Raw genomic sequence first — 27500 nt, 5'->3', positions numbered from 1 at the left:
CAACACAGGTCATGATTTCTTTTTTTTTGGTTTTTGGGCCACACCCGGTAACGCTCAGGGGTTACTCCTGGCTATGCGCTCAGAAGTTGCTCCTGGCTTGGGGGACCATATGGGACACCGGGGGATCGAACCGCGTTCCGTCCAAGGCTAGCGAAGGCAAGGCAGGCACCTTACCTTTAGCGCCACCGCCCGGCCCCGAGGTCATGATTTCTTAAAAACAAGGGACATCTTAGTGAAGCCAGTTAGAAGGAAAGGAGCAGACACAAAATGATTTCTTTCATATGTGGAATAAAAATAAATATGGTGGAGGAATAACAGATGTACAAAGGCAACATAAACTGAGAACTTCAGTAGGAAGTAGGAAACTTTAGCAGAAAACTTCCATGGAGACCAGGGAGATAAGGCAGTAGGAGGTTAAGTGAATGGAAAGGTATACCCTGTTATTACATTATTATAAACCATAGGTTAAGTGAATGGAAAGGTATACCCTGTTATTACATTATTATAAACCATGATGCTTCAATTCAATTAATGAAAAACCAAAGCAACATACACCTTTTCTTTTGAATTTTCTTTTTTCAAAACTTTAAAGGAAACTATCCAGAAGCAACTTTTAAATCACTCTCTAGAAAATTCTCTGTTTTATTTCTGTTAAAAATTTTTTTCTAGTTGGAGTGAGTGAGAGAAATAGAATGCCTATTTTAAATACAGGCAGGGGATGGAGAGAAGGGAGATGGGGGACATTGGTGGAGGGAATGCTGCACTGGTGAAGGGGGGTATTCTTTTTAATAACTGAAACCCAACTACAAACATGTTTGTAATTTAAATAAAGATATTAAAAAATAAAATAATTAGCATTTACATTAAAATAGTTAAGAACAATAAAAATTTTGTTAGATGAAGAAAAACTTGATTGAATTAGAAAGATGCTATTCCTTTATCTACAAGATAAACCTCTGGTATTTCTTGTACAATGTCCCCATGCCCTTTTAAATACATGAATAATTTCGAATTGTGTAGGGTCAAGAGTGAGATTGAGATTATTCAGTAGCTGACTGTGGTTCTGGAATATATAAGAAGGGAAGTTGCGCAGACCTCTGAGGAGGGGATATCCAATAATAGCAACAAGGAATAGGAAAAGAGTGAGAAAAGGAAGCAAGTACACAGAGTTGTAATTGGTGTGCAAAGCTGAGGCTTGTCTCCAATGCTAAGGAATTTAGGAGGATTATTCTGTTTTCTGTCCCAGGACCTCATTAGCAAAAGGAAAGTAAACATTTCCTAAGCTTTTTGGCTTTATATATTTTTTCTAAGTACCTGGCTGGGCTGTTCCATTCCTTAGCATATTGAATAACTGAGTTTTAACAGTCTTCTCGATATCATAGGATTTGTAATGAACTTTGGTTTTGATTCTGAGATGTTGGGGGCTCTTAGAAAGTAATTCCAATACCAGAAATACAGCCAGTTTCCCCACCTTCCTGCTTACTCCAAGCAAGAAAGCAAATAGCATTCTCTAAAAGAGAAAAAGCATTTTTAATAGAAAAATAGCAGATATCCAGTATTATCAATATGAGAGTGAAATTTTTCTTTCAGGGATGTTGAAGACAGGCACATAAGCAAGGAATAAATGTAAATAGTTTTACATTTCAGATAACATAAAATTTGAAGTTATTTGAAGAGCTTTTATCTACTCACTGTATTTTCTTTTCTTTTTTTTGTTTTCTTGGGTCACACCTGGCAGCGCTCAAGGGTTCCTCCCGGCTTTACTATCAGAAATCGCTCCTGGCAGACTCAGGGACCACATGGGATGCTGGGATTCGAACCACCATCCTTCTGCATGCAAGGCGAACGCTCTACCTCTATGCTATCTTTCTGGCCAAACTTAACATATTTTTTGCTCTATAAGATGCACCTGACCATAAGACACACATAGTTTTAGATGCTCTTCTCACCTACACTCAGGCTTCAGCTCCAGGCGGCATTTGCTTCATAAGACGCAATTTTTTGGGAAAAAGATGCGTCTTATAGTATGAAAATATGATATACTATGTACTCATACAGAGAGGATGCTTATGAGTTATCAAGTTATTATTTAAAGACATTATATTGGCAAAATGTGCTCTTTGGAATTTAATTCTATTAATTTGAAATGTTTAAAATGTTAAACTTGTAGAAAACTGAGGCTGACATAAGTTTGTTATTGTGTACATCATAAGAGCATGTGAAATCTAAGTTTTTGGGCTGTCTCGAATCTTCTTCTATGTCCATCTATAATTCTGCATTCCTAAGTGTAAGCATTTTGAGACACCAATTTTACTGAGTGGAGTAAAGACATCCAGCATTATATATTCTGGAAATGTTTAAGAACAATGTTTTTTTTTTTCATCTGTTGACTCTTGCTTACATAAACTCAGGAAGTTAATATGGAAACAGCTCCTCATTGAAACATATAAGCAGTTAATGAGAAAAAAAGTCTGATAGATATTGGCTGAAAATTTCAGCACTGAAAAATCTCAGCCAACTTTGGGATGCAGTCAAGAGGAGAAAAATACATCCTACAATTATTTATGCCAATCCCTAGGCTGTGAGTAACCGGCATGTGGAAGAGGTGAAGGAAGCGGACTCCAATCAGAAGGTGGAATTCTTGAACTTTGCTCAGTGTTCTGAATTTAGTAGAAAATGTTTTTATTCAAATAAGGAGAGGAATGCTTTTCTGAATAGGAGATTCGAGTAGCCTTTTGTTCTTGTAACTTTCCAAATCTATATCATTTGAGTGGAGTGACTTTGTTCTTACAAAGTGTTGATCTCAGATTATGAACAGTGCTTCTCCTTTGTCAGCAAACCAAGTCTATTAAAAATGAGCATCCTTTGGTTAATTTAAAATGTTAGGATCTAGGTCAATGCTATCTTTCCCTTGTTAAAGAACATTCATGTTGGAGGGACATGGAAACTACTATGCTCAGTGAACTAAGTCAGAGAGAGAGACAGACAGACACAGAATAGTCTCACTTATCTATGGGATTTAAGAAGAATAAAGGACAGTATTGTAATAATGCCCAGAGACAATAGAGATGAGGGCTGGAAGGATTGGCACATGATATGAAGCTTACCATAAATAGTGGTGAGTGTAGTTAGAGGAATAACTACATCAACAACTATCATGACAATGGTAGTGAGCGAGAGAAATAGAATGTCTGTTTTGAAGACAAGCAGGGGGTGGGGAGGAGAGAGATGGGGGGCATTGGTGGTGGGAAGGTTGCACTGGTGTAGGTGGGGTGTTCTTTTTATAACTGAAACCCAACTACAAATTACATGTTTATAATCATGGTGCTTAAATAATGATATTATTATTAAAAAAAACTAAATAAGGAGAGGCTATGAGATAACTTGGACTGAGATTTTTATTTTGCTGTTGCTGGGAAGAGACTGGGAATCAAACATTAAAAAATTACAGTAACAGGACTGGAGCTATAGCACAGAGGTAGGCCATTTACCTTGCACACGGCCAATCTGTGACGGACTTAGATTCTATCCCAGGCATTCTATATGCTCCCCTGAGCCTCCCAGGAGTGATTTCTGAATGCAGAGCCAGGAATAACCCTTGAGCATTGCGGGATGTGGCCCAGAAACCAAAAATCAACCAACCAAAAAAACAAAAATTACAGTAATATATTCTTGGAGAGAGATTGATTGTCAAGAGTAGTTTTCTCTTCCTATTAATTTATTATGAAGAAACTAAAATCCTGGGCCGGCGAGGTGTCGCTAGAGGTAAGGTGTATGCCTTGCAAGCGCTATCCAAGGAAGGACCCCGGTTCGGTCCCCCGGCGTCCCAGATGGTCCCCAGAAGCCAGGGGGCAATTTCTGAGCACTTAGCCAGGAGTAATCTCTGAGCATCAAACGAGTGTGGCCCAAAAAATAAAACAAAACAAAACAAAACAAACTAAAATCTACTTAATTTTATGACCTGGATGAATGGGTAAATAGTCATCACAGTGGAGGTTGTAGGAGCTATTCAGTCCCTGGAATAAAAAGCACTTTTGTCAGCTTGGCCCAGTGGTTATAAGTAAATGAGAAACATTTCCCAGAAAGAAAGTGCCCTGTGGTGAGTCTGTTTTTGGACGTGTCTGAATTTTTCTAAGACTGTGAGTTGCTTTGGGCAACCAAGCTGCTCCTGGATCTCAAAGCTGCCCCAGTTTAAAAGCTTTTCTGTCTTGGACTATCCTGGGAAACAAGAGGTTCCTGCCATTTAGAAAGGGAAAGGCAACTCTTTTAAGTTACTAAAGTAAGAGCTGGGTCAGCAGCATGGAGGGAGGCCTGCTGCAAAAAACCGACTTTCCTTCTCAGAGTATGGGCCACTTAATGGCTCTACTACCCAGAGGCACCATGTTCTTTTTCTGGTATCAAACCTCGAAGACCTAAGCCAGAAAGTTCAAAGGTCATGGGCAAAGTGGGTGGTAATCTTTGTTTGCTTTCTTCCCTTTTAACGGAGGCAGGAGTGATTAATCTACTTCAGCAACAATAGGATTGAAATGTGTATATGTGTCTGTTTTTTAAGGGTGTGTGTGAGTGGAAAGAACAAAGCATGGCCTCAGATAATTGAGTCAAATATTAAAACTCTGGTCTATGCTTAGGGCAAAAAAGATACACATCAGTGGTATGCCCTGTTTGGAGTACATGTCTGTAGTCAAATCTTATTCTGGCATTCCAAATACTATCTTTAGTAATGAAGATAGAAGCATCACAAAAGTTTTATGCTTCAGAGATTTGTTTAATCTTCATCTTATAAGTTTGTAATTTCCTGATATAAATCTTTTGTGTTTCTGCATGGAAAATAATTTGGGAGGGCATTTTGTTCTTTCATACATACCAAAAAATGTTCATAAGTGCTTATAATTTAATAGTGCTTTTAAACCAGATGCTGCTTTTCTACTTTGAGTTCCAAAATATGTTTCTTCCTTTACTGCAGCTGGACAGCACATGACAAGAAAGGAAAGGACTGGGAAATCTTTTCATTCATCTAACATATGTGAACAACTCAAATATTAGCCCCAGGAATACCCGAGTGGTAGAATCAGACAAAAGAGGCTGCTGAGAAGAGTTTTCATGACGTAGCCACACTTGTCAGTGGTAATGATGATGAACTTGGCTAATCATGAACTTGGTTATCTAGTAGATTAGCAGTTCTCAAATTTGAATAAATTTCAACACAGTGTGCACAAATCATCTCAATTAAATAGTATTTAAATACTTAATTATTTAAAACACTATTATTCACTATTAATTACTTAAAATATTAACAACTAGTTTTTTAAAATATTAAATTATTTAAATATTTAAACATTTAAATATGATTTAAATGTTGATTTAGACTTAGAGGTCTGGATTGGGTGTATACATTTTCTCACTCTAACAGAGTGTGGAACTCTCTGGAACAGGTAGTTTTCTACTTCTTGACTTGAGTAATTGATGGAGACTCTCTTAGATAACCTGGTCATGAGACTAAGAAAAAAATGACTATTTAGTTATTTAAATGACATTTATGGCAAAAAAATTTAACTTTAAGATTAAAAAAATACATGAAATAATAATTCAATAATTATGAAAAATAGACATAAGATGTCAACCCAGGAGCAGGTGGGCCATATTTTCTTTGCCATTATTTTTTCTGTAGAGAATAGTTGGGGAGAAACATGAACAGATTCCGTAGTATAAAATTCAAGTGATCTGGACTTAAAGGGCAATTACTGCTTAGTTGTAGCAAAAACAAATTTGCTCCAGGCATTGAGAAGAACACAGAATTCACTAACTGTCATGCCCTTAGATCCTCGAGGAGAAAAACCATGACACACATACCCTTTTTTTCTTTGATTTTGTTATTCCTTATCTTTTAAATTGGGGTTCCCGCCTTTTTCACAGGACCTTAGGACATGGATTACTTTGTTGTAACACATATTTTTGCATTTTTTTTCTATAAAACTAAGAAGAAAAGAAAAAAGAAAGGCTGGGAGCCAGGAGCCAAGTGGTCTCAGATGCATTGGTGGAGAATATAATAAGGACAGAACTAAATATCTAAGTCAAAGTCAATGACACTAGAATCAAGAGAACTAAACTTTAACAATCTACATTTAAGTGAGCTTGTTATATTGGCAGGCCAGGGGGCAAAGGGTGCACTCTGGGGCCATTGGTGGAGAGAGGTTGATATTGGTGGTGGGAAGGGCCCTGACTCACTGTCTATCTGAAATTCAACTATGAGGAACTTTTTAGATCACAATGATTTCAATAAAATAAAATTAAAAAAAAAAAAAGTAAACCCCCCCCCAGATTGTTTAAAAAATGGACTTAAAAAATGACAGGTGGGTGGTGATTCAAGGTGTATATTTACAGTTACTACAAACTTACCACACTGTCATGTAATAGTTTCATTTAAATTTTTTTTTGTCAAAGACAACATAAACTTAAAAGACTAAACTGTGTAAGGTCATTAGAAGCTAAGTGTGGTACTATGGATCTGGTAACCCAGCTTTGTTCTTGGGGATCCCCTTCTTGCCCAAGATATCTCCAGGCACTACCTGAACAGCCTATACTAGGAGGTTTCGTGGATTTGGCCAGAAATACAACAAAAATCACTTCAGCTGTATCATCATGAAGTTTCTGAGTTACTCTGAACTCAGGACAATATGAAAGATCAGGTCACAGCATACTTAAAACACATATAAAACTACTCTGGTTTTTGACATAATGTTCCCTGAAGAGAAAAAAAAATAGATCGTGACCAAGATTAATCATGTAGCTTTGATTTTAATTTCCTGTGGTGGATGTTAAAAGCCAAGAACTGTTGTTGAACTTTCATCCCATGAATTTAGAGATGAGCCAAGTACTCTTTGACTCATTCCTGCCCTAACCACAAAAAATCTCTCAAGACTTTGGCTAAGTCCCTGGTGATCAAGCGCCTTTGTGCAGAACTTGATGCTATAATTTCCTTCCAGAAATTTTTGTTGACATTTGATGTACGATGTAGTGTTACTTTATCTCATTTTTTTTCACTCTTTAATTGCTGTTATGCATTTTAAATGTAATCTATTTAAAGCTCTTCCTCAGAAGATGAATCCATGTCATTTGTATGTGTAATTGACCTTTTTGATAGACCAAAATCATCATGTTTCAGGTTTTAAATCATGTTTATTTTCAAGGAGTTTGAAAATAATTTTATAATTATTTAAATTTCTTGGTAAATTTCTCTTGGCTTCCCACTCCCTATCAACAGAGAAGGTATGAAGGGGAATGAATCACTTTGTAAAAGGCTGAAAAGGCACTACTATTCCAAATATTTTGTCTATTTATTTATTTATTTTGGTTTTTGGGTCACACCTGGCAGTGCTCAGGGGTTACTCCTGGCTCTATGCTCAGAAATTGCTCCTGGCAGTGTAGGGGGACCATATGGGATGCCAGGATTTGAACCACCGTCCTTCTGTATGCAAGGCAAACACCCTATCTCCATGCTATCTCTCCAGCCCCTATTTTGTCTATTTTTAATGAACAGTAAGGTGGAATTATTTAGTATTATCCACACCACTAACCCTATTGGCTGGCTCTGTTTAGATACCCAGAAATATGAAATGCGTTGACGTTAACATACCTAATTTCTTCCCTATATTTCTGGAGACCAGCTACCCCTGGGATGGTCAACCATTTTCTGGGACTTTTTACCAGGTATATATTTTTGCCTTCTGTTTGGCTTTCATTCTCTAAACATTCCCTTTTTAAGAACATCTACTTAGTAAGAAAATCTGGCCTTTCTGACTTTCTCCATTTTCTTTTTTTTTTTTTTTTGGTTTTTGGGCCACACCCTGTGACGCTCAGGGGTTACTCCTGGCTATGCACTCAGAAGTTGCTCCTGGCTTCTTGGGGGACCATATGGGACGCCGGGGGATCGAACCGCGGTCCGTCCTAGGCTAGCGCAGGCAAGGCAGGCTCCTTACCTCCAGCGCCACCGCCGGGCCCCACTTTCTCCATTTTCTTTCTGTTTCTAATGGTCCTTGGAATAAAAATATTTTGTTGAATTTTCTCTTCTATACTTGGGAAGCTATTCAATGATTCTTAGAATAGTCGGTGACCTGTGCTCTCTCTGTTAAGAGAGAATAGACATCTTGCTGTCAGGTATTTAAACTAATGATAGACTTAAAGGAAACCCACAGATGGTTTGGTAATAATCTTTTGCATAATGCCAAATATTCCTTTAAAGAAAACCTCATTTCCTAATCTTGCACACTTTGGTCTTATGAATTACTTGGCTTTTCCGAATGCAACACTACTACATCTTTAAGTTCTTACCACAAGTGAAATATCTTTCTTGGAGACTCGCTTCTTCACAAAGTTATTGCTCATGAGAATTTAAACTCTTTTTTTTTTTTTTTTTTAAGATTTTTTTTTTTTTTTTTTTTGGTTTTTGGGCCACACCCGGTGACGCTCAGGGGTTACTCCTGGCTATGCGCTCAGAAGTTGCTCCTGGCTTGGGGGACCATGTGGGACGCCGGGGGATCGAACCTCGGTCCGTACTAGGCTAGTGCAGGTAAGGCAGGCACCTTACCTTTAGCGCCACCGCCCGGCCCCGAGAATTTAAACTCTTAAGTAATGACATTTTCGTTGACATTAAATAATAAGCTTAACATTTTCTCCTAAAATTGTGAACTTGGTTATGACCTCATTGTAAGCATGCTGCATTACTACCGTTATAATATTATTTTCTTGTGGTGATTCAATGGAAATTGTATATAATTACATCCAGCACTTCTCTTGTGGATAAGAAATCTCCTAAATGAATCATATAATTTTAAATATGAGCATGTAATGATGCAGCATATTATTACTGCTATGAAGTTTCAGGGCCAAATATCTTTTTTTTTGTTATGTTTGTATAACTTAGTTTCTAATTTCTCAGTTTGGTGGTTCCAACATTTAGAGTTGATGTAATTACTGCATTGAGTAGTTGTTCTTTCAGTAAAACTTTTTGTGGCAGAAACAAACCTTGATATGATTTTGATCTGTGTCTCAGTTCTCTTATATTTCTAAAATAGACCAAGGAATTTTGTGTTTTTAAAATAGAGCGAGCAAGAAATTTTTTTTCTAAAATAGACCAAGGAATTTGTTAATTCATCCAACTAACCAACATTCTGAAGAAAAAAATATGTTAAACTACTTCCTTAAAATAATAGATTTGGATTATATTGTGGTACATTGTGTGCAATTGTATTGGGATTACATTATGTATATTGAGGGTTTACGATCAACTAGTGTGGAAATCAAATTCTTGTCTCCAGGTTACTATTATTGTGATCAATTATTTTATTTACAGTGGTCTAAACCATACACTTGAAATGTAACTAGGATTCTTAAGGTAAAAAGATACAATTCCATTATATGACTTTCAAACTTCAACTTAATATGTATGATAATAAATAGATTAAAGTATGGACTTGAACACTGTAAGGGAAGCCCAAAAGCTGAGATCTCAGCTTCACAACATATCTTCTTAATTCTATGTATGATGGGAATATTAAATTCTAGTTTATTAGGCCCCTCAGAGCTCTGAAAAAATCAAACTCTCCTATCAAGATGAGATCAATTGCCCTTTTTGACTTTGGAAGATGTTGCAACCACTAAAGGATTCTTCTTCCAATTTCTTTCCTTTAGTTCTAGAATATAGTTTCACTCAATATCCTGATAGAAAAATGTTATCTTGGCATTATATAGGGAATAGATGATTAATTTTTGGAAAGACATTAGCTCACTTAGTTTACTCTGTATTTTATCATCTATTCACTAATCATCTTCCAAGATACCTAGGAGCCCATGTTCCAACCAGACATAAAGGTTCTTTCTCCAGGTTTTGTTTCCAGGCAAAAGTGAACTTCTACAGTGGACATGCTAATCCCTGTAGTCCCTTAGGATAGCCTGGGATCCATGTACCTATTGAGTGTATACATCTGGAAAATTCTCCTTGGCAGAGCAAAAATGCTACTCACAATTTTTCATTCACATCAATAAGAGGTAATGAGTGGATATTTATCAAGATGTAAATATGTAATAGTACATAAAAAAGGCTAACAATTTCATTTATTGCAGGGATAAATAATTCTTATAGTTTGAAAAAAATGAATTCATAGTCTCTTAAGAGTTAGAGTTTTTGCACAATTGGTTTCCATTTACAAAGACATTTGCTCTAAAAATCAAGCTTTGCCTTACAAAATTTCTTTTTCCTCTCTCTCTCTCTCTTTCTCTCTCTCTCTCTGTATGTAAGAAAATCTTTAGCAACTAGATAAGAAGGAAAATAGAATAATAAAATTTAAAAAGGTGAAATAAGGAAAAATACAGTTCAGAAATTTCCACAAATAAAACAAAAACACTGAGGCTATGTCACAGCAGATCTTACAGAAAGAACCTACACTATAAGCTTTTTATGTTTTTCATCCAGGTGCAGAAGGGAGTAGAAAGAGCAAATTTTTCTAATAAAAATGAGAATATAAAAGTTTTTAAACAAAAATTGGTGTAATTTCACATTTCAAAGAGACAAATTGCTTTATGCAATTGAACTAAGTTAGGTGCTTACATGGGAGTTTGTAGGCCATTGTAAACAAATACAACTAATTAGAAGACTTAATAGCCTCTAATTAAAAGCTAAGAAGTAACTTACTCTGTAATATAAGAATTCTTCCATGTCTGGGAGAATCATATAGTAAAGGCACACAATTCCTCACTGGGAAACTCTACTTGACAAAAGCCCCTGTTTATGAAACATATCACCTTGGGTAGAATGTGTTGACCACAGACTGAGATTCTAAATAAACACCTGGTATAGTGAGGGTTAGAAACTGGAGAGCTAATATTTTAGCATCAGCCATACTTGGAAAGGGCCATTTAAATAGAATGGACATACATGGACTAAAGTTAAAAACACTTTTAATTGAAGCAAGTAGAAAAATGGGGTTACTTTACTTAATTTTGGGGGACGTTAAAGCATTTGCTTTTTCATGCCTTACAGTCAAGATTCTTCTTTTAGCACAGATTAATATAGGGAGAGCAAATAGAGAGAAAGAAAGAAATAAAAAAAGAAAAGAGCAAGAAATAAGGATGGGAAAGAGCAGAAGAGTTCACGGTAATGAATAAAGAGAACTAAAAAAAAAAGCTCTTACCATATCCTTTCCCCAACTCTGAATTAATTTGACCAAAGAGCAGAAATACTTAAACACAGTTCATTTGTAATTTTTCCCATCCGAATAATATAAAAAGGTTGACCATAAACATAAGCATGTATTAGATGAATCTTTGGCAAGATGAATAGACAAGAATTCAAATAGTATTTTCTTTCAACCAGTTCAAAAATTGCAGTTTTGTAAGTTTCCAAAAGTTTTCACATTTTCCTGCTTGTTCTTGTTATTTTCCTCTGTTCTTGTAATTAGGCATCTGGAGGTATATGTTGGTTCTAATAGCTTTGGTAGAAACATGCTAAAAGAGAAATGAATACAGAATCCTTTGTCTTTGGGTTAATTTGGTATGGATTTGTAAGGCCTGAGAAAACTGGTGAATTAGTAAATTTCTTAAAATAATACAAATAACTGTAAGACACACGGGTAGTGTAACAGAGTCAGATTAGTATTGTCTTTGACTTAGTAAAAAATATCAAGGAAGGCCACCAGTTAAGGAACCAAGTCCCTCTTCGAATTCTCCAGTGATGATTGCTTATACGTGGGAGAAAGAGATAGAAAAATGCAAGTTGACCCTTGACTGTGGCCAACACCCACAGCAGTGACACTGGCTGTGCACTGGGCCAACATTCTTGTAGAGTGGGCACTGTGGATGCTTCTGGCGGATAGGAAGAGGTGGCAGTTGGCTGGCTAGTGTGCTGTGCTTGGCAGGTTCACGGGAAGAGGAGCAAGCCTGTACACGAAGGGATCTCCTCTCTGGCTGTGCCCTCCTTGAGCGTGGTGACTGAGGTTGGATGCCAATGGCATCCGAAGATGGGGTGAAGACAGATTGCAAGCCACCTCAGATAACGGAACAGAAGCTGTGACAATCAGAGCAGCATTTCTTTTTCTTCTTGGGATGAAAAATGGTGAGGATTGCTTCATCAAATACTGCTTTGAGACCTTTCTGAGTCAGGGCAGAGCATTCCAAGTAGCACTGGGCTCCAATCTTCAACAGAAAAAGAAAGAGAGATGCATGAGAAAGGGGGAGAAGAGAAAAGCAGAGTGGTGTTAGCCATCTGCCTAGCTAGGGGCTCATTGCTGTTGATCCCACGGACTGCCGGGAGGTTGGCTTGGATTATGTTTTCTTCTTTTGCATTTCATTTTGTATTTGCTATTTTTATTTCTGATTTTTAATGTATTTTTTTAAATTTTCTGTAATTATTTTAGGGCTTTATTGCTTACCACAAGTGAGCCACAACTGTTTATTTCCAATAGAAATTCTCTTTACAAACATCAAAATTAAGAGAGCATTCAAGATTAGGATGTGGTTTCAATTTATTTCATGATGTTTTAGAACTCTCTCATTTATATGCAGACTGCATAAATCCAGCACAAGTGAAATGTAGTTCCTCTGTCTGTGATAAGGCTATGTCAACCTGGTTGACAAAGCATAAAGAGTGGGTGATATGGTTGTATGGGTCATTCTTGATTAAAACATTCTTTTGATAAAGTGTCTCTTAGTGAGTCAATATTGGATCAGTCCTATTATTAAGTTTTGACATACTTTGAAATGAATATTTTAAACCGTTCAAAAATATAGAACATGTAAGAATAAAAAGCACAAAATTCATTTCGTGTGACACTCTCCTCGTCAGCGTCCATCCTATGCATATTCATATACTAATATAGTTTATGCTTACTTAGGACTCTATTTCAGTTTTTGGTGATTTTGGTGTATTTTGGGATCATTAACTATCTCAAAATACCTATGAAAAATATATAATAATTCAGGCAAGAACATAGAGTTTCCTTAAAATATTGTAAGACAGTAGATTGCTTTGTGTACTGCTAAGAAATGTTATAATGTACTACAATCTGGGGACTTGAGGGACAAAGTAATTGTACATGGGTTTTATTTTATTTTTCTTAATGTTCTTTGACTGAAAGTTTTCAAAATTAAGGTATTAGCAAGGGCTTTTCTACTAAGAATTCTATTTATGGGTGATTATCCTTCCACTGTAACTTTACCTTGTCCTCTTTCTTTGCATCTTTGTTCTCATAGTTAAAAATAAATTTATAAAAAAATATTGTAAGGCAGAACAGATCATGTTTAGCAGCAGACACAGAATAATGCTTATGAGATCTAGGTTTTTTTTTTTTTTTTTTTTGTGGTTTTTGGGTCACACCCGACAGTGCTCAGGGCTTACTCCTGGCTCCATGCTCAGAAATTGCTCCTGGCAAGCACGGGGGACCATATGGGAACCGGAATTCAAACTGATGACCTTCTGCATGAAAGGCAAATGCCTTACTTCTATGCTATCTCTCCGGGCCCGAGATCTAGGGTTTTAATTACTCACAAACTTAGTAAGCACCAACATTGTGATATGAGTTTTTTAATACTAAGGACATCTGGAGAAGTGCTTCTATAATATGCTTTACATTATTTTTATAACTTTGAAGAATTGTAGCAGACTCAGAATAGGGTGGCTAGATGATGAACTACTGAAAACCAAAGTAGTAAAATGGTCAAAGAAGGTTAGCAACACCACATGCATACTAGGGACAGGATTCTATGAAAATGAGACCAGCAGAGTTGGTTGAAGACGATAGGAAGAGGTGACATATTGCAGTGACTTATTATGGCACATTCCTTGACCAGTTAGCAGCCCAATTTAGCTTTAGACGATTGTTACCAGGTAGGAATGTTGGTTCACAACTGCCCTGCTTTGTATTTTTTTCAAGAGAAGTGGACACTTAGATCTTTATTAAATGCTTCACAATTCTAAAACCACTCTGTGGGATGTTTTTGGTAGCAAACAGACAACTTGTAATGTGTGTACTAAACCATGCTAAAACATTACTGTGGGTTAAGCTCAGAATCGAGTGGAGACAGCCCCAGAAAGTAAAATGAATTGTTTATAAAATCCAACTAGAAAGTAAAAGAACTAGATCTGAAATGAGGATGTTCAGTTATTTGAAAGTTCACAGTATAAAAACTAAGCATGAGACAAATTGTTCTGGTTGAGTCCAGATATTAGATTTGAATACCTCCATCCCGCCCCTGTTTATCCCTCAATAAGGACCAGTGGCTATGGAAGTCAAAAAAGATCATCCAAAGATAAAATTGTTGGATGTTTAAAACTTTTTTTATGGTTTCATGTGAACCATAGTTTGACCTTTGAATTAGAAAAAACTTAAAATAAAACAGTTGGATACAAGAGAGGAATACAAGACAGAGCAATTTTTCCTAATAAAGACATCTGGAGCTTTTCTGGAATTGTGCCTAATGCTTGATATGATCACATCTGGAAAGTACACTTATCTATGAAGGCATCAACTAAATGACTTCAATGTGCTGACCTTTGTCTATCATCCTGGGGGAAAAAAATTCAGAAACTACTGTGTCTTTTCTATCAGAAGCATCTTCTCAGTTATTCTAGAAATCATATGAGAGTGCTACAGAGCAAGTTCTCTATGAAATTCCGGGGTGTCTGTTCCCACAAGATGGGGGGGGGGTCCACTCTTTCATTCTCTCCTGCTGATGGTGTGTCAGAGTTGGCTATAAGAGAAACCATGTCTTTCCCAATTTGGATGATACTGAAGATAAGGAAACAGTAGATCAAGACTTTATTGCACAAGTGTTAACAACACATTCTTTTGTACTGAGAGCTCTAGGAAACAATAGTGAATGGATTTGGGGTAAGCGTTGAAAAAAATATGTAAAATATAACCTAGCTGGGAGATGAATATTGTTAATCACACCTCAAGTGCTCAGTGGGTCAGAGTAAACAAATTTTGATGAAAGGGGAAAAAGCATAGTTATACCAGGATTGCTAAAAAAAAAAAAAAAAAAAAAAAAGAAAAAAAAGAAATTGTGCCCTCAGCTATGAAACAGAGAAACAGTTGCAAGAAAATATGGCTTCCCTTATAACTTCAATTTTCTCTGTCTCTTGGAATAGAGAAACCCACACTGCCAAATATTTAGAAAGAATCTGTAAGATTGGAAAATTCACAGATCCACATCTAGACACACATGTTAGCAGTCGGGATCATGGTTTGCCAGAATGATTTGCTTTCAGGAAAAAAAAAAAGATTGAGGAATGTAACCTGAATGAACACTCCTCTTGTAACTTTATAATAGCAGAGATTTTTATATCTCAAACTGGAGCAGAGATTTTTATATCTCAAACTGGAGGCCCCACAGCAGAGATGTTCAGAACATACAGCCACCTGCCAAGAAGAAATCAGAAAGCAAACAAAACATGTGTAATGATGAATGCAGAGGAGGAAAAAAAATGAGCTTTTTCCAGATCTTTCTTGTGAAGGTGGAACATGTTATAAAATAAGAAAGTGAGTACAAGGCGAAGAGATGCCTGTTTGAGAGGTTTATACACACATTGAGTTTGCTGAGCTAGTCCCAGAGCAGTGCTAAGGTGCTCATTTATAGTTTTATTTTATTTTTTTATTTTTATTTTTTTTGGTTTTTGGGCCACCCCCGGCAGTGCTCAGGGGTTACTTCTGGCTGTCTGCTCAGAAATAGCTCCTGGCAGGCACGGGGGACCATATGGGACACCGGGATTCGAACCAACCACCTTTGGTCCTGGATCGCCTGCTTGCAAGGCAAACGCTGCTGTGCTATCTCTCCGGGCCCTATATTTTTATTTTAATTAAAAATTAGAATTATATTGTAGATTTAGAATTAGTTAGAATATTTAGAAATTATATATAAGTATTTAGAAATTACAATAGTGCTCAAGTTTCTGATTATTTATTTATTGTTTTCTGGGGTCATATTCAGAAGTGCTTAAGGTTTACTCTTGGATAGCTTCTTGAAGGGGATTGGGGGAGCATATTGAATGCCAGAAATTGAAGCCTGGTCAGACAAATGTCTGCTCTCTGTATGATCACCCTGGCACCAAGTTTCTATTCTTGATGTACAAAGTTACTGTTTAGCTCTATCACAGAAGTGCCAATCACCCTCCCCATCTTTTTTGACTAGTCCAATAAACCTTACTTCCCATCCCTGTCCTATTTATTCATTGATTAATAATTAATATTTTGGCAAGTCTTAGAACCACTCAATATATTTGAGATCCTCCACCTATGGGCCTGTTATTTCCCAGTATAGGTTGCTTATTTTATGGTCACAGAATTTACTAAGCTAAGTGGGTCACTGACCTCACTTAGTTTTCTAGGAATTTGTGTTTAAAGAGATTAGGGGAGTTCTTATAAGTGAGAAAATGGTAGAAATTTGTGTCTGTGTCCAGAGACAAAGTCCTAAGTACTTTGTTAGGCTAACTCTAGCAAATGTGGAGAAGGTGGTTAGAAAAGAACATGACAAATGAACAAATAAAGTTGTTATGGACTATAAGTGGGTGGTGAGAGGAGGGTAAAAATTATTAGGTGATTTTTAGAAATAGAGAGATTGAGGAAAAGAAGAGTTAACAGGTTTCTAAAAATAGAGATTGGCAGAGAAATTCATTATTTCTTATTCTAGAAATTGGGATCCTAGCAAGAGTGACTTGACAGTTCAGAGAAGGAAAAGGATTTCAATGGCTTATGAGAAAAATTCTATATCAGTACTATAATGAGATTGCTGCAAGATGACAAACATCTTTTCTAGCTGGATAAATTTGTTGCTGATTTCAATACAATAAAATAAAGGTCCCCAAATTAAGAGTGAGTGACATGAGTTCTGCTTCAAATACAAGGTAATTTGGTGGGGTGGAGATTAGGGCAAGACTAAGAATATACATTATTTAAAATGTTTTTGGGGCCATACCTGGTGACATTCAGGGGTTAACTCCTGGTCATGCACCCAGAAATCTCTCCTGGTTGGGGTTCTATATGGTACGACCAGATGGTACAGGGGATCGAACCATGGTCTGTCCTGGGTCAGCAGTTTGCAAGGCAAACGCCCTACTGCTGGGACATTGGTCCAGCCCCAAGAATATACATTTTGTCTAAAAAGTGTTCAAAGGGTACCTGTAATGCTAGCCCACTGTTGTCAGTCTGATTTTTTTTTTAAAGTCAGAAGTGTGTAAATCTATGCAATTTTTAAGTGGTGTTTACCCAACTCTGTTAAAAATACCTGTGTGAATTGATAGAATCAATTGTGGATGAAATTTTGGCCTCACCTGGGCTTTTCATATATAGTCTCTCTGCTTGAAAAATTTTGCCCCAGTTTCCTATGTCGGTTTTTATTTTTCAAGCTTGGTTCGGTTATCAGCTGTTCAAAAGTTTTTTCTCCAAGCCATCTTTTATAAAATGTGGCCATCGCTCTTTCCTGTGTGTTATTTCAGTTCTTGGACTGTCTTCTGTGTATTTATTCAATCCTATTCATTTGCTTGCCTTTCTTTTCTGGCCTCCAGGTCTCTTCAAGGCAGGGCTATTTTCTTCTTATCACTGTGATTTTATCGCTGCACTATAAAGTGCCCCTCCCCAACACGAAACATGGAGGGTATGGGTTACCTTTTCATTTAGGAGCATAAGAAGGACTCCAGCTGATTAACAGGACTGAGCACTGATTACTGATCCCCCCCACGAAATTTTTCTAAATTCAATCACCCCATTGACTACCTTTCATATATTCTGCAATCCCCCATAGGCAACAAATAGCAAGCCCAAGAACGAGAACAACAATTAAAAAAAAGACACTGGGCAAAGAATACAAAGAAAAATACCAAAAGGCTTCCAAAGGGAGAGAGATTATATAGTGGCTTGCACTATATACGTGCATGGCACATAGCCAACGCAGGTTTGATTCTTGGCATCGCATCTAGTTCCCTGAGCCATTTAGGAATGATTTCTGAGCACAGAGCCAGGTGTAAGCCCAGAGCACCACTGGGTGTGGCTCCCAAACAGAACAAAGGAAGACAAGTTCCTTAGCATATGTGAATGTAAAAAAACCCTCATATTTGGGGTGTATCAAATGGCATTAGGGGGGAGAATGCACAAGAATGGTATTTTTAGAACTGAAGAGTACAAAGCTATGCCATGATAAAAATCAGTTATTGTCAAATAAATCCAGTAGCGATATGGATATATATAAACAAGCAGAGCATGGAGAAGTAGACTAAAGAACCTAATAACTAAAAGAAAAGGGAAGGTAACAGAGGAAGAACAATGAATATTTATTATAAATTGGCACAAGGCTTTTATGTAAATGCATTTTTCTGGAGTATAAAGAATTGTAAATATGTAGGAAATAAAAATGTCCTTTAAAATAAAGTGATCTCTTTGAGATAAAAATGAAATGACAGATAAAAAATGCTTTGAGTCAGGTGGAGAATGTGTGTGTGTGTGTGTGTGTGTGCACGCGCGCACACACACACACACACACACTCACTTGCACACAATCCCAGTATTTTTTTTGTTTGTTTTTTGGGCCACACCTGGTGATGCTCAGGGAGTACATCTGACTATGCTTTCAGATATCACTCCTCGCTCAGGGAACCATGTGAGATGCTAAGAATGCACCCAGGTTCATCCTGGGTCAGCTGTGTACAAGTCAAACGCCCTATTGCTGTGCTATTGCTCTGACCAAGAAACCCCAATATTAAAAATTGTACTTTTTAGATTATGGGAAGGAGACATAAGATCACATAGACATATCCTAATTCTGCCATCTCGAAAGATCTGACCTTAACCTCTCTGAGCCTGAGTTTTCTCAGGAGAAGAGAGAAAATGATATACACACCTCAGGGCGTGCTGTGAGGATTAATTAAGACAAAACATATAAAGCGCTTGGCATGGTGCCCGGTGCACTGCAAACACGGATTGTTATTATAAACTACTTGACAGAAAAGTCAGGGAACAGAGAAACTTAAAGCATCTCTATAATTACATGAATTGTGAAGAAACAAGTTAAACTCTTGCTTGGTTTCTTCTAAATTGGATTTTGTAAGCTAAACATGAGTCTCTCTGTATCTCAGAATAGTTGCCAGGAGAAACTCGCAAAAGGCAACGAAGTGGTGAACTTAGCCTTTGTTCCTAAAATAAGCATGGAAACGAGATGGGAGGCTTTAGACTTCTTTTTCAAAACAAAAACTGAAAAACAACCTTCAACCCTCAAACTCAATAACTTTCTAAATGAGAAGTCAGGTTGGGACACTGAGAAATGATGGTTGGCAGAGAGGCTGAAAGAAAGGAACACAGAAATCAGTCTCTTGTAAAATGTTGGTGCTGAGCTGATGGTTCCTGTTGTGAGAAACAGAGAGCCGGGGACCAAATACCCTGAGGTCTGGCTTTATGTGTTTGTCTACCATATTGGAAGAATGTAAGTGGAGTGTGTGAAGGAAAGGGTGGAACCTAGAAATATGAACTTATATGCAAGGGGGTGACAGTCACTCGATTAAACCTGTCTGCTTTTGTTTCAATTGTGTGAACCAAACACATTGATTTCCTTAAGACTCTGCTCATTTGATTAAGATGAGATAAACACTGTTTAAGAAGGTTATCATGAAATGAGAAAGAGCTTATAAAACTAAGAATTCTAGGGTTGAATAGGATGTCGGGGATCAAACCCGGGTCGGTCACGTGCAAGGCAAACATCCATTTTATTATGCTTCAGCCCCTCCCAAACATTTTAAAAGTTACTTTGATCTTCCTCAAAGTGACAGAGGATTTTTCAGATTTTTGGGTTCAATTTTTGGGTTTAATTTGTTTAATTTGTTTGCAAGTTTACAATTTATATGCCATCCTGATAAAGTAGTGAAATTCGCTCTCTCTATTTCCTGTATTAAGGACTGAATGATCTGAGAATTAATGATTATTATGATGGTAAACTTCCCATCATTTATTCACCTTTAATTTTTTTTTTAATTTTTGGGTCGCACTCAGGGTTACTCCTGCCTCTATGCTCAGAAATTGCTCCTGGCAGGCTCGGGGGGGACCATCTGGGATGCCGGGATTCGAACCACTGTCCTTCTGCATGCAAGGCAAATGTCCTACCTCCATGCTATCTCTCCGGCCTCTTCACATTTAATTTTTATTTGAAACTTAAATTTTGGGACTTGGGTAATAACTCAGAATGCTGAAACACATCTCTGTATGGAGGCCATTTTCAGTCACTGGTCCATGATTTCCTAATTTTCTTTGGGAATGATGCCAAGCACTGAGCTTGAAGTAGCTCTACCCGGGGTAGCTTCAAAACAATAAGCTAAATTTTAGTATTGGGCTTATGGCTCTGCACAAGTGGATTTGATCTCCAAACCTGTAAAAACAATCCAAAACACAAATTTATTCAAATGATTTCTATCAGATTGCACCATTTAGTTTTGGTGTTTATTAGGATAAGTACATGTATTTTTGTTCAAGTAGAGTATTCTTCTTCTCCCACTCCTCACTCTCTGAGGCATGGATTTGTAGGGTTACTTGCTTTATAAAATAAGAGGAATTTTTGAAAACTTGAAAAGAGTTAATGGATTTATGACCAAGTGAATAATGAGGTAGATTATGAAAAATGAAAAATGATGTGGAAATCTCCTCTTGTATCAAATACCTCTCATTGTCCTCTGCTGTCCATTTTAGTCTGTGTACCCTAAGTAGCTAATCCAGAGATAAAGATTCAGTTTCAGGAATTTTTCTAAATTTCCCATCCAACATCACTATTTAGGTTAAGTAAATAAAGATCTTACAATCAGTTGTAGCGGTGAAGCAAAAAGTTTCCATTATCTGAGTATAGCTAATAGGGTCTCCGCTAGTCACTTTGGGGTCTAAGTTAGTGTTTTCTAGATAATGTTGTGGCACAATCTAAGTTTTCAAAGTGGTTGTTATTTATAATCACCAAACAAATATAGTACTTTCTGAATTCGTTCTTAGTTATTTTAAGTAACACAAGATATGTGTGGGGTTTTGGGGTCACTGAAATGAGTTGCACCCATCATCAACAATGTGATTTACAAATAAATATAAATAATTTGCAAATAAATTACAAATGACGCCCTCTATTGATGCTACTAAATATGGCAAGTGGATTATTCTAGAAGTTTTTAAACCAAGTTTTAAACCAAGTTCCTTAATGAAATCCAGACAGTGCTGGCTGACAAGAACACCAGACAAGAGCCTTTCAGAATAACTCACATTGAGGGGTGAGTGCAAAGCAGAGGAAGGCTCCAGATCATATTGCACATTAAAGCAGAGGCCTAGGAAGTTCATCCATTCCAAAGCATAGACCAAACACTTCTCTCAGCATCCTTTAAAAATCAAATTCTAGTCTGACTGTACCGTTTTTGCAAGCTTCACTCCGTGCTCGTAAGTGAGAGGTTTCTCTTTCATGTACAGCAAACGGGCCAAGGTTTTAGGGTCATCGCGAAGATCAATCTGGCAGAAAAATACACAGGCAATAGTCTCATTTTATTATTTTTATATGACCTCTTCCCCATCACCTCCCAAACTACCAACTTTTCTTTAAGGAAGCACATGCCCTCATGAATGCATTGGGAGCTCTGAAGTCAAATTCTAAAGAGAATCTTCTCGAGGATTTGTCAAGGAATAAACACAAATATTTCAAAAGGTAGGACTACATTGAAAATGGCTTCCATGTAGAGATCATCTGATTATTTTTAATATTTTAGTTTTTATTTTTTTAGTTACACTTGGCTGTGTTTAAGGCTTACTCCTGGCTCTGTGTTTCAGGGATCACTCTTGGTAGGGCAGGTAGGAGAACCTACGTAGCATTGGGGACATCCGAGAAACCAATGAATATTTTAGTTGCTTTAAATTCTCACTCGCTTTTGAATCCTTGCCTATATGAGTGGGTGTATGTAGACTTGTATCTGAAAGAAAAGACACTATATTTCTACATTAAGGTCTTATTAGTAAACATTGCCCAGCTTTGCTATGCGGTGTGATTATTATTATTTTTGATATTAATTATTCACTGTACTATATATTTGTTTTAAAAATAGACTCGCATTAGGTAAGGATGTCCTTTTGCATGTTTCTATATATGTATATAGATACATATATGTGATAGTGTTAATTCAGAATCAATAAATATGGTCAAAATTATGATCTGGAATTAAGGCAAGTAGATTGATTTTTAAAAATCTACTTTTCAGGACTGGAGCTAAAGCACAGTGTATAGGAGGCCATCGCATGTGGCCAACCTGGGTTTGACCCTGGCATTCCATATGGTTACCAAAGCTCACTAGGAGTAATTTCTAGGAAAGCAGAGCTAGGAGTAACACCTGAGCACCACCGGGTGTGGGCTAAAAACAAAACAAAAATATTTTTTTAGAGAAGAAGCAGTAGCTCTATTTTTGATTTATAAATGTGTTTATTGTCTATTCATATCTTCTCTAGGAATATTTCTTCTTTTCTTTTCTTTTCTTTTTTTAAATTTTCTCTTTGTCAGGCAGAGTATAAAATGAGAAACAGAAATCAGGAGCTTCTGAAACAGAAGAAAAACAAACGCCTGCCAGATCATCACACTTATGCATTTGGGATAATAATTTGGGTTTTAATCAAGCAAAGAAAAATTTATTCAAGACCATAAAGAGTTGAAATATGCTTTAATACATTTGTCCATTTGACTTGCACTTGGAAATTCAAAGTACAAAACTTCATTTGCTTTCAAATACTTTACAGGCTTTTTACAATGGCAGCTTTATTGATCTGGTCTATCTGTATTAATTCACCTCCCTGACCCCACAAGCCATGGAAGAACACAGCGCTCAAAGAGAATGGGGGTAATTCTAAATCATTTTCCAGGAGTGCTATTAAGAAATTCCTGTCATAATGATTGTTGGGGTCATTTTGACATCATATCTGTTTTTTGATTTTTCAAGCAATTTGTTTTTTTAAGACATAAAACAAAGAGTTGACTTCTGCAGGTCACATCTTTCTCTTATTCTTTTGACTCATGGATAGAGAAGGGTGATGGTTTCTAAAAACCAGTTCTCAAAACCATCTGGTTATTTAAACATGAGTGATGAGATTTATTTTTAAAGACTATCGCAACTTCCAGAATTAAAAGTTCAAACAACTAGGCTAACTAATCATGCAGATCTTAAGAACTGCTGATAATAGAATTGATCCGAGACCCTCCTCTATAATGATAAAAACAGAATGTTTTGCTGCCCTGCCACTTCCTCCCCCACCGCCCCCCAGCCTTGGAACCTGAGTCCCTATGAGGACATAAGGCACGTGGGGCATGCAGTCCTTCAGCTCGGGGACCCATTCCTCCTGGACATTGTGGTAGGAGGCAGGATTCACGACAGAGAAGCAGATCAGAAACACATCAGTGTTGGCATAGGAGAGAGGCCTCAGCTGGTTGTAGTCCTCCTGTAGGAAGAGTGAAGAGTTTGTTTTGTGAGGAACGTGGTCTCTCGGGTTCCTGAAACACCATGTGAACCCCTCCCGTCCCCTAGCCTGGATTCATGTGATTACCTATATGATGAAATAAAAGATGCCAGTGAGAAAAATAAATATAGATTTTTCACCACCACCAAAGTCTCCAAATCCTATACTATTTATTATCCCTTTGCCTGTCTCTTCATTCATTCCCAGAGTTCCTTTACTGCCTGACATTCTCAGTTTTTTAATTCAGGGTTTGGGCTTGTCATTGTGCTGTACTATCTATTTTCTTGTTTTGCTTCTGAATATACCACTGATGAATGGAATAATCTGGTATTTATCCTTCTTCCTCTGATCTATTTTGTTTAATATGATGCCTTTCAATTCTATCCACAATGCAGCAAACTATAAAATTTCCTCTTTTTGGAGGCTGTGCAGTATTTCATTATGTATTCATACCACAGTTATTTTATCCAGTCACTTGTTATTGGACATTTGAGTTGTATCCATAACCTGGTAATTGTCCTAAGTGCAACAGTGAACTTAGGTGTGCATCTATCTTTTCAAATTAATGTGTGTGTGTGTGTGTGTGTGTGTGAGTGTGTGTTGGAAGATACTAAAAAGTAGAATTGATGAATCCTATGAAAATTATAGAGTTTCTTTTTTTTTTGCCTTTTGGGCCACACCCTGTGATGCTCAAAGGTTCATTCCTGGCTCTGTGCTTAGAAATCGCTCCTGGCTTAGGGAACCATATGAGGCACTGGGGGATCGGATCTCGGTCCATCCTAAGTCAGCCTTGTGTAAGGCAAATGCCCTACTGCTGTGCCACCACTCTGATCCCTAGAGTTTCTTTATTGAGAAATTTCTTTATAGTTTTACATAATGGCTGAACCAGAAAATATTCCCACCAATAGTGACTGAAGCTTTCTTTCACATTATGTTGTATATTAAAAATATAAAAAAATACCTCTTTAAGATTAACTTTAAAAATTATTTGAATTGCTTTAAAGAGGCAACTTGTATACTCTAAAATGCACTTATATAATCTATCTTATTCAGTATTAATTATTGAAATTCTTAAGTCACATTGGAAATGTATGGACAATGGAAGTTAATGAATAGACCATTGGCTGAAGCATATGTATTTCTTAAATGATTTTCTAAAAATTGCATTCAAATTTATTTTACAATAAACTAAAATGAAAAATAAGGAGTTTATGTCAGATAAAACACCATAGAATATATATTTTGTGAGGATTTTGAGCACAGAATTTGAGATTTGTTTCTGTTTTTTTAAAGGTTGTGGTGTGGGCTAGTAAAAAATGCCAGACTAATTATTTTTTTCTCCAAAGATCTCTCCTTTAGAATATGCTCTGGCTAAAGAGTTCTTGGTGACATTAGATGTTTATGCATGTACAGTTTGAAGGAAGATTATAAAGGGAATGTGAAACATTAGATAATTTCTACTTTGGAAAAATGTCAACAAGTTTTAGGGAAATCTAGGGTGAATTCTGCCATTTCATTAGAATTGTGGAATTTAGGAATATAGTTTTAAAAGTAACTATTTTTTAATGTGTATATAGTTATATAGATCATTCTTTTTTTTTTCTTTGTTTTGGGGCCACACCCGGCGGTGCTCAGGGGTTACTCCTGGCTGTCTGCTCAGAAATAGCTCCTGGAAGGCACAGGGGACCATATGGGACACTGGGATTCGAACCAACCACCTTTGGTCCTGGATCGGCTGCTTGCAAGGCAAACGCCGCTGTGCTATCTCTCCGGGCCCATATAGATTATTCTTACATAACATAACATAGCATGTTTATTCCTATTAATATTTCTTACATGGACATGCACACGTAATGTACTGTACATACAATAGGTGTGACCAAAACTATAAGTTTACATTTTACTCATATATGTGCATACAGATATGACTGATATATCAATTCATTCATCAAGATCTCCTAACATTAAAACATTTAGAACTCACATATGCTAATTAAAAAATATCAAGTACTAAAGTATAAAGAGATTCAAGAGATTCAAGACTTTGTTTCCTTCTTCTGTGTGATATCTAGAATGGTTTCTTTCTCTTCTCAGAAAAAACTGCAATTTACCAATATCCTTCCAAATATTTTATTTTTATTTATTTATTTTAAAGACTTTATTTATTTATTTATTTATTTATTTGATTTTTGGGCCACACCCGGTGGCACTCAAGGGCTACTCCTGGCTCTCTGCTCAGAAATCACTCCTGGCAGGCTTGGGGGACCATATGGGATGCTGGGATTTGAACCACCATTGGTCCTGGGTTGGCTGCTTGCAAGGCAAAAGCCCTACTGTTGTGCTATCTCTTGCACCTTATTTTTTTATCTTATATATGATTTACAATTGTTTAGCTTACAAAGAGAAATCAATTATTTTGACTCCTATAGTTATATACTTGTTTATATAACCAATTATATTGTTGAACCACTTCTTATTAACTTACTACATCCCAGATGTTCAAATCTAGCAGTCTGTTTCTGTTGACTCATAATGCCTCTAGGACAAGGAGATGTTGACAGATATGCACACATGTGACCAGAAGAAGATACCTTAGCAGGTTAAGTGTGGTCATTTCTATCTGAAGATCATTTCTCTCTGGTGATCATGTATTGATCTATCTTAGTAACTTTGAATCCTTAGCACCCTGTAACACAGTACATATGGCTGCTACATGATTGTACTGTGCTGACATTTAAGCAAAGTTTACTTAAAATGCAATGAAGGATGCCAAGGACGCTGAAAAATCCTAAAATTCCAAAGTGTTTCGGATGCTCTATTGAATAATAAATTATCATTATGGTGGGCAATAGGCCAAGCTGCTGGCTGCATGCCAATCAAGTTTGGCCCTTGTGTGTATAAGTTCATGTTTCTATCTCAAATGGAGTTGCTAGTGGGAAGGAGACAACTTATCTTTTCTCACTGCTCCCTCCTCTTTTTATCACTAGTCCTGAAAACCATGCCTTGTTTCCTCTCTTTGCGTTTCTCCTTTCTCTCTGGGTCTTTTTCTTAGAGACCTGCCTTGAGGCCCACATACGAATGACTCTTTTTCCTGGTCCACAGTTTACACTGCTTTTGGTACCATCCTCCTATGTCATTTTATCATCCCACCTGAGTTTACATAAATGGTGCTGAGATCATGTTGGATTTTTACTCTGTTCCCAGCAAATACTTCATAATTGCCACTGACTGGTCAGACTGACAGTGACCTGCCAATGAATACACATGGGGTTATTTGTCGCAGATATTTTTATTAGAATCCCTGGGAGAAATTTAAGAAAGTATTGCTGTCCTATTAGCTAATTACTTGCTTTTCCCCGCAACTAATCTGGGACCAATTAAATCTAGAGATGTGTTTGAGAATCTGGCAATCTCTTTAATTTGTTTGGGTTGGTATGGAGTACCCCATTCTATTTCTCATCAGCAGAGAAATAAAGAAAAGTTAGACGTTGTTTCAAGAAATTATGCATAGAATTTTCACAAGAGCATTAAAGATCTGGCATCAGCACCCACACTTTATAGAAGAAAAGTCCAATAACAGACAAAAGTCACAAAGCTTTTGAATATCAGGATGATGAATTTACCTCAATCCAGTTCTAGATTTTAATTGTAACCCAAATTTTTGATTAAGATAATTTTAAAGGGAAGATCAATCACTTTATTAAAAATATCCCAGTTATCCAGAATCTTAATATCGGCATGATTTTAATCTAGTGTTTTAAGAAATGTTAGTTCTTGGAAGAGGTAATGATCTATTGTGGAACGTGTAGCTGTTTGAAATAACCACCAGATGGCAGCAGACACTGTATATTTAAACCCTCAAGGCAGGAAAAACAGCAAAATGTCACGCTATAAGGTGGGAGCAATCGCTGGCCGTCCAAAAGGATTATATTTGTTTGATTCTTTATTCCAGAGGCTAGCAAAGGGATTTTGCTTACAATATGGAGAAGTTATGAAAACCACGGGTTGCTGGTT

The 27500-nt window shown here is 36.9% G+C and overlaps 1 protein-coding gene across 1 annotated transcript in view; it reads right to left on the bottom strand.

Moving 5' to 3' along the window:
- Window positions 1-11312: 11312 nt before the first annotated feature.
- Window positions 11313-27500, bottom strand: part of RHOJ (ras homolog family member J) — a 112154-nt gene continuing 95966 nt past the window's right edge. Inside the window, exons 3-5 of the mRNA XM_049770489.1 lie at window positions 23304-23468; window positions 21408-21503; window positions 11313-12186 (exon numbers count right to left, since the gene is read on the bottom strand). Coding sequence (XP_049626446.1) covers window positions 12040-12186; window positions 21408-21503; window positions 23304-23468 — 408 coding nt within the window. The 3' untranslated portion in view covers window positions 11313-12039. The remainder of the gene's footprint in view (window positions 12187-21407; window positions 21504-23303; window positions 23469-27500) is intronic.

This window comes from Suncus etruscus, chromosome 3 (genome assembly GCF_024139225.1).
Source record: "Suncus etruscus isolate mSunEtr1 chromosome 3, mSunEtr1.pri.cur, whole genome shotgun sequence".
Lineage (NCBI taxonomy): Eukaryota > Metazoa > Chordata > Mammalia > Eulipotyphla > Soricidae > Suncus > Suncus etruscus.
Note: the sequence above shows the minus strand (reverse complement) of the source record. Positions and strands in the feature narration are given on the sequence as shown.